At 44.1% G+C, this 8,070-nt stretch overlaps 1 protein-coding gene across 1 annotated transcript in view; it reads left to right on the top strand.

The window, feature by feature from the left end:
• The window catches only part of LGI2 (leucine rich repeat LGI family member 2), a 29,102-nt gene that overhangs the window by 1,264 nt on the left and 19,768 nt on the right, over positions 1-8,070 (top strand). Inside the window, exons 2-4 of the mRNA XM_007448800.1 lie at positions 996-1,067; positions 2,054-2,125; positions 4,088-4,159. Of these exons, the coding sequence (XP_007448862.1) occupies positions 996-1,067; positions 2,054-2,125; positions 4,088-4,159 (216 nt within the window). The remainder of the gene's footprint in view (positions 1-995; positions 1,068-2,053; positions 2,126-4,087; positions 4,160-8,070) is intronic.

Genomic DNA, 8,070 nt, shown 5'->3' with positions numbered 1-8,070 from the left:
CTGCTGAAATGACTCCCACATCCAGGCCAAGGTGCTGGGTGATGCCCACTCCGTCGTAGAGGCAGGGATTCCCATGGGGGGGCAGGGCATTGCTCTCACTTGCTCTTGTGCGTCTTGTGCTCTTCCGCGTCTCCACCTCAGGCAAGGCGCTGGGGCCTGGACCCAGGAGGGAAGGGCTTCCTGTCTGCATTTATAGGAAGTCAGGAGAGTCTGGCTGAGCAGAAACAGAGGGCCTGTTTGACGCCTAATATTGCTAAGTCGGGTGACGTGGAGCATTCCAGAAATGAGAATTCCCCTGGTTAAATCCCTTAGACCAGCAGCTGCTTAACGGATCTGCATATTAACTGAAATAATTCTGAAATGATGTATTGAGGTCCTACCACGGCCAGAAAGGATAGGGGCCCTGGTGGCTAAAATAGTCAGGTTCCGTGTTCTGACTGGCCGTTAACTCTGGCAGATGGCGTGGCCTCCCACCACACATTCAGGTTCAGGTGTCTCTGGGCTGTTTCCCAAGGCACCGTGAAGGTGCATTTAATCAGAAGTGCTCTGAGTGACTTTCAGAGATGTGCTCCCAAGGGGAACGCTTAATCCTACCCTTGAGTTTCGTTGGCCAACACTAAAGCTGTGTCTACACAAACAGAATCATGGGCAGAGGTGAAGGAATTATCCAGCTTCAGCTAGGGCCTCCTGTAGTTAAGAAAAGGAAGTGAGGGGTTATTGATATAAACCGGCTGAGATGATGCCTATGCAAGGAGCTAGACTGATAGTAACACAGTTTCTATTATTCAGTCCAGTTTTCCTACTGATCCAGTTCATTGGAAAGTGGCTGGACTCATCTTGTTCTTACCCCTGAGAAGACCCTGGCCAGCCATTTGAAGCCTCATTCCTGAGTGGAGGACTTTAAAGCACAGGTAGAGGGTAAGGCCTCTCGTCCATCTTGCCCGGCACTTCCTCAAAGCAACCTAGTCCTTGTTTTGTTCCTCTCTTGCCCGTAGGAGCCTGGTAAATGGAACGTTCTCGGAAATCAAGGACCGAATGTTTTCTCATCTGCCTTCCCTGCAGCTGCTGTGAGTATGGGAAGTCCTCTCTGGAAATGGCGGTCCTGGAGGTGCGGTCCTGGGAAGAGCCGTCTCTGTCTCTTGGGTATCAGTCCTTCCCAAGATACCCAAGCTCCACAAGTAGACTGTGGCTGGCTCTTAGTGTTTGCTTGCCCCGTTGTGTCCCCACTGAGCTGAGTCCCCAGTGCGCAGTGTCCTTCCCTTCTTTCAGCACATGTTTTCCTCAAGGACTTTATTTATTTATTTATTTTAACATCTTTATTGGGGTATAATTGCTTTACATTGTTGTGTTAGTTTCTGCTTTATAACAAAGTGAATCAGCTATATGTATACATATATCCCCATATCCCCTCCCTCTTGCATCTCCCTCCCACCCTCCCTATCCCACCCCTCTAGGTGGACACAAAGCACCGAGCTGATCTCCCTGTGCTATTCGGCTGTTTCCCACTAGCTGTCTGTTTTCCATTTGGTAGTGTATGTATGTCCATGCCACTCTCTCACTTCTTCCCAGCTTACCCTTTCCCTTCCCCGTGTCCTCAAGTCCATTCTCTACATCTGTATCTTTATTCCTGTCAGGGACTTTACTGTAGATGCCATCGCCCATATCTAGCAACTGGGGCCATGATTACATTGAATTATGACCTGAATTTCACCTAAACGTACCATTTCCCAAACACCTCACTTTAAAAGAGAACCTCCATTTTTAACCTCTGAATGTTATTATGGAAATAGGAGCTCTCAGGTCATATTTACTGAGACCCGTAGGGAAGAAATGTGAAATAATGGGGGTGACCAGAAACTCTGGCCAAAGGGAATCCACTTGCCATTGTCCATCAGTGTCTGAGTCAGGTCACACACCAAATGGGCCAGTTTTACACTGAGAAGAGCCCATGTTTGCCCGCAGATCAGAACATAACAAAGGAAACAGAAATGGCTTCGCTCTGTGACTCAAATTTTACACTTCTGCATTGAAACCTAATGTCTCTTATTTTCAGTTTGCTGAATTCTAACTCATTCACAGTCATCCGGGATGATGCTTTTGCTGGACTTTTTCATCTTGAATACCTGTAAGTTTTGTGCTTTGTCTATTTGCTGAGCGTTTGGTATGTCAGTGGAATGGCTGTATTGCTTTCCAAGCTGGAACAGCATCTCTTAGAGAGCTTAAGGGTGGAGAAAATTCAGAAAACCCCATTCTGTTTTCAGCGCTGACCTTTCATAGTTTACTTGTGTATAAACATGCTGAGACAGGAGGAGGTTAGAGACAAAGACGGGGAAAGGAAACAAAGAAGGAAAGATATTCATTCATTCTCTGCTGACATTTAATTTGTCATGTCATAAGCACAATTGGAAATTATATTGGATATTTTTACCTCTCAAAGCTAGACATGGATTTGCTGATCAGCCAGAAATAAAGCTGATACATGATACATATTTTTAAGAAAGTCTCCCTATTTGGGGATACAGCTTTATGTTTTTAGTTTACCTGTCCTATATCCCGTTTGCAGTGTCTCCTGTGAGCTGCAGCTGAGGGTCTAATTTTGTTTTTTCTCCTTTAAAATAAAGGTTATTTTCCCCTTTTCAGTTGTGCGTTTTTTTTCCCCCCGGCAATGCCTGGCTCTGATTTCTGCCTCTTCACACTTTCAGGTCGTCTTTTTTCCCCTTAAGTTCTTCCACCCTTGTCTTCTGTCACTTTGTAATAATATTAATCCTGCTATCAGATGGGATTTCCTTACTTAGCATTCAGGGGGATTTTTTTAAATCCATGTCTCTGCTTTCTTATCTGAGGTTAACAGGTAGATGTTTGAATTCTAAATACATCCTGGGTCTAAGAAAGCTCTCTGCTGATTTCCTGTCCTCAGGAAAGATGTCTCTGGAGAAATTCTTTCTTCAGAGGATACATCATACGGGTACTCTCAGAAAACTTGATAGTCTGGGTAACCTGGGAAGAGTGGTTAGGCTGAAGTGCTAGGCCAACTAGGTTGTATCAAAGCACATCAACAGCTGATGGAGGTGGTGAACAAAGAACCATCCATTCTCTCTTTCAAGCAGTACATCTTTCTGTCAAGGTTACTGAGGAGGAAGTTTGCTTCTCAGCTTATACTGAAGTCTATTACTGAATAGACCCCTGATTAAAAAAAAAAAACAAAACCAGGCACCAGATCATTCTCAGTGTACGAATCAAGAACTGTTTCACTAACGAAAAACACCATGTTGCAAAGTCTCCCTTGGACCATCTCATCAGACTTTCTTACATTTGAAGAAATGTGATGCTGTAAAAGAAAATTTAGTTCTCTGCGGCCCTAGGGAATAGCCCTAGTGCATTCACTTCCCATTGTAAAGCATGGCTGGAGTTATTACTGCAAGGTCCTGTGTGCAAGCCCTAAGACATCCTAGCACAGAGAAGGAAGTCTGGCCCATTCTCACCTTCCTTATACTTTCTATTTCCAAGTAGCCTAGAGATCTTGAGAATATCCTTGCCTTGTCACCCACTTGTTCAGAGATGACACTGTGTAGGACATGATGAACTCAAGCTTGCCAGAAGCCAAGCTTAATGGAATTCTCCCTGGGCAAAGACTTTAATATGAAGAGGTAAAACAATGGGCTCCCCCCAAGGGGCAATGATGTTAACAGAAGTATTAATAGCCAGGCACTGTGAAATGTAAGAAGGTCGGAGGGGGGAAGATGTCTGGGAGTGTTCCAGTCTTGCGGAATTTGAGAATATCTTGCCTTTGTGTAGGGCTTTCTTCTCTTTTTCCCCCCAAGGTGTTTTTACCCATGCTGCCAATTCTGACTTTGAAGACTTCCAGGCTGCTTCTGGAAGGAGTGCAAAAAGCACACTTGTGTGGAGGCACTCTTGCACACGCACCCAGCTCCCACTTGGAATCTGGTATAGCTGACCGAGCCTTTGGAGATGAATTTCTGAAATTTATAAATGCTTTTAGATTTCATTCTGAAAGCATCCCAGTATCGTTTTTTTCGAGATATTAAGCAGAGAAAATTCAGTTTAATTATATGGCTGTTCTCCTTAGGTTCATCGAAGGGAACAAAATAGAAACCATTTCAAGAAACGCCTTCCGTGGCCTTCGTGACCTGACTCACCTGTAAGTCTTGTGAAAAGTGTTGTAAGCCCTATTTAATGTGTAGAGTGAGGGTCACTTCCCAGTGCCTCTCTCTTTCTTGACTGTTTTCTACATATTGTGATAGCTTCTGAAGGAAACTCATTGTCGGATTGCCCGAGCGGTTTCCGTATTGTTGATCAGACACCAGCCCATTGTGATCACTCATACACTTGGCTTTCTTATCTTCTCCATCCTCCCGAATTGCCGTTATGGTCCACATGACTGCATGTGACAGGAGCGCTCTGAGCTGGGAGTGCTGGACGAGGTGGGAAGGAATGGAACCTGTATCATATACCTACTCTGTGCCAGGCCCTGGGCTGAGTGCTTAGTGAGCCTTCTCTTCTTTATACTTCACCGTAATCTGTGAGTCCCCATTGTACAGATTTGGGAACTGAGGCTTACCTGACTCATTGAAGAATGTTTGTTGCATGGAGGATCAACATTAGGATGAAGTAGAATAGAGACATTTTTGTGGTTCCTTTAATTTGGATGCAAATAGCTTTTTTTTTTTTTTTTATGTTGGATTAATCTGTGGTTTAAGCTAAGCTCTCTGGGTTCTTTAATAGCTTTCTGGAGAAAAAAATTAAACTAATTGATTTGAATTGGCATATCAAATAAAGCAAGCATACACACTTAGCAAATTTAGAAAACTGGAAGAATATTGCCCGTGCTTATGAAAATGTGAACATCGTCGTTGTCTTGGCAGGAGCAATTTATTAACCAGGAACCAGTCCCATTTGCACGCTAGAAACTTTGTGTTTGAGTAGGATAACATGTCCCATCTCCATAGTCAGCTTATCTGTGGTAAAAAGACAATTGGGGAAGTTAGAGGGCTTTGAGTAGGGGTATTAGGCAGGGTGGCAATACCTCCAGGGTGTGTAACCGATACAACATCTAAGGAGATAATCATTCACATCAGACCCTGACAGAGGCAAAGGTGTCTGTCAATAGGCTCAGTAAGCACTTGATTCTGGAATGCTACCAGTCAAAAGTCCTGCCTAAGTTACAGCTTGTAGAGTAAGGAGATGAGGGAGTGGAAATGGGAGTCTAAACATCTGGAGCAGCACAGCCGATCCTGGACAACATCAGACTCTTATTGGCATTATTCCTCCATGTTTGCTTTCCTTGCTATAAAAGTCTTGATTGTTTTTTCAGATTCAGCCTAGATGCCAAATCCCCACGTTCTTGTAGAGGCGAAGACAATGGGCTTTGAGTCACAATAGACTCGAGTGCAAATCTCAAGGCCACCACTTGTTAGTATTACTTAGCCTTTTTCGAGCCTCACTTTTCTCATCCTTAAAAATGGGGATTATACAAACTTCATAAGATTGCCGCATGTAGTGGGTTAGTGCTTGCTTGCAAGTCATCCGGCCCGTTATCCATGGTAAATGTTCAAGGTCTGGTTGGCGTTGCTATCATCATCATCGTCATCGTTCACAACAATAGCATTGTTCCCTCCCTCCGCTAATGAAGTAAGCCTCAGTCTTTTCCAGGGGCTCCTGAGTAGCCTTGGCAGTTTGGGTGGCTAGACAGGGTCTGCTAGGAAGACAACTGTGGGTGTCTGGAGAACAGCTGTGGCAAGACAAATCCAGTTCCCAGAAGTGAGGAATGAAGGGCTTTGTTTTTGAGCAAAGGCTCTGGGCAGATTATGCGCCTAAAGCAAAGCCCGTGTGACTGGTTGAGTTCGTCCAGATGTCAACTTTCATCTGACCAGTTGGCTGTGGGTCCTTGGTCTGAAAACAGATGTAAATATGCAGGTATTGTGCATATGTATTTGCATATCTTTGTGCATGTGGGCCCTTGGGTACATGGACTTCTATTCATGTGTGCACATAACTGTGTGTGTGTGCTTGCACATTTGCACATACAACCATATGCTGTGTATCACCCATATGTGTGCAAGAGGCACCTCCTTGTCTGTGTGACATGCAGGGGGCACACACAGAGGGAACAAAGGAGTCCTTTGTTTGGGCCCAGAGCGCATCTGATGCATTAGAGGAGATGTAAGCCCATCCAGCGTGGGTTCCCATCCCACAGTCAAGCCTATGGGGCCCGCCTCCCCCCAGCTCTCCAGCTCATTTCCCTGAATGTGCCCACAACACTGGGCTCTCAGGGCGCCCCTGTGCACACCCAATTCACCCCATTACTGGGCCTTTCCCTTACATCCTTTCCCTTGCCCAGGATATGGTTTCTTCTGCCCACGATCTCCTGGAATCCGCCTTTTCCTTCAGAGTCCAGATTAAGTTCTGTCTTTTCCTGGGAGCCGTTCCTGATCTCCCCTCCACACCTCTTGCAGCCCTCCCAGCTGATTCCACACAAGTGGCACTTTGCTGTAGACCCTGGCCATATTGGTTGGTGCCGTTTCACGGATGTTAGTTTCATCTCCCCAGCTGTGTTGAAAGCTCCCTGCGGGCAGGGCCCCTGCTGATCTTCCATTAGCTCTGCTCTTCCCCCAGGGTCTCACACAGGGCTAAGCCGGCAGGACATTCTTTCTGATTCGCTGACTGACCAATGAGTTACTAAGCTGGGTTTTCCATATGTGCTCTACTGCAGGGCAAGTCTTATGACTTTTAAAGTTGACTCCTCTGGGCTGGAGATGTACGTAGTAATAAAAACATTTAATACACTGTTGAAAGAATGAACTGATCCTCCCAGCCCACCTCATCCCCTTTTTCTTTGTAAACTTCTAAGCAAGGAGAACACATCAGCTCTCTAAATTTCACTCCTGTGCTTAAGGAAGTGACTATCTGGAAGTTGCTTGTTTTAAGTATCTGCTTTTTACCTTTATGAACTTTTCCAACACCTGCAGACTCACATCCGTACGTAAAGAAACATAGATCGGGTTTCAAAGCATTGAAGGAGCAGTGCCAATCTGTAACTAAAATCTAGGACATTTGTTTTCCAGCGGTCCCACAAAGCCCAAGGGACCAGTTGCTGTTAAGTAGTTTTAGAAATGAAGGGCCATGAACTTGTACACAAAATGAAGTGGAAAGTGAGATGTTATGCACGGAGTCTGGGCGGGGTAGGGGTGGACAGTCCATCTAAATAATTCAGCTTTCTGAAATCTAAATTGAACACTTGGAACAGTTACTAAACATTCTGCTTTTTTTTTTTTTTTGGCCTTGACCATTCCGTATATGCTTGTCACTTCAATCCAGTGCATTTCAATTCACTAAAGATGTTTAGCTAAACTAGTAACCTTTAATTAGCTAAAAAAGTTGTACTTTACTTTCCGGAAAAAGTGACTAGCAGCCAGAAAAAAAAATCAAAAAACTGTCTGCTTTTTAAATTTCAAGAAGCTACTTGTAGAGAATGTTCAGTCTGATTACAGTCTGTAGTCTGTAATCTACAGTCTGTAGTTACGATTTCAATCTGTTCAGCCTGTTTTCCAACATCTTTAAAATTGTACCAATAGATCATTTAGGAAAGGAAGGTAAAATAATACATGAAATTGTATTTTAATCCATTCGTGGTTAACTGGATGGGAAAAGACATAATTTAGAAACTATAGGTCTCCCTGTATTCCATTGCTCTCACGCAGCAAGAATGTTTGGATTTAAAATGGGCACAAAGCTTTCTACCCTAGTTGACTCTAAGGAGGAACACCCTTTCATTCCTACTTCTGGGATGGGTCATTATGATGCTACAAAAGATTAATTTCATATATATTTTTAAAGAGGTTGGTGCTGAATTACCTACATGTGGATTATCATTTATATGTTCTGCTCTTTGTATACTCAAATGTATAAAAGAAAACAAAAGTAAGCATCAGTGTTTTGGCTGACTCACATTAGGGCATGATGCCTGGGAGAAATCAGACTTGATGTATGTCATTTCAACACCTATCATCTTTCTACGTCAGCAGCCCAGCACCATGTACATTCATCTTCAGC

This window comes from Lipotes vexillifer, unplaced genomic scaffold, assembly GCF_000442215.2.
Source record: "Lipotes vexillifer unplaced genomic scaffold, Lipotes_vexillifer_v1.1 scaffold100, whole genome shotgun sequence".
Classification (NCBI taxonomy): Eukaryota; Metazoa; Chordata; class Mammalia; order Artiodactyla; family Lipotidae; genus Lipotes; species Lipotes vexillifer.
Note: the sequence above shows the minus strand (reverse complement) of the source record. Positions and strands in the feature narration are given on the sequence as shown.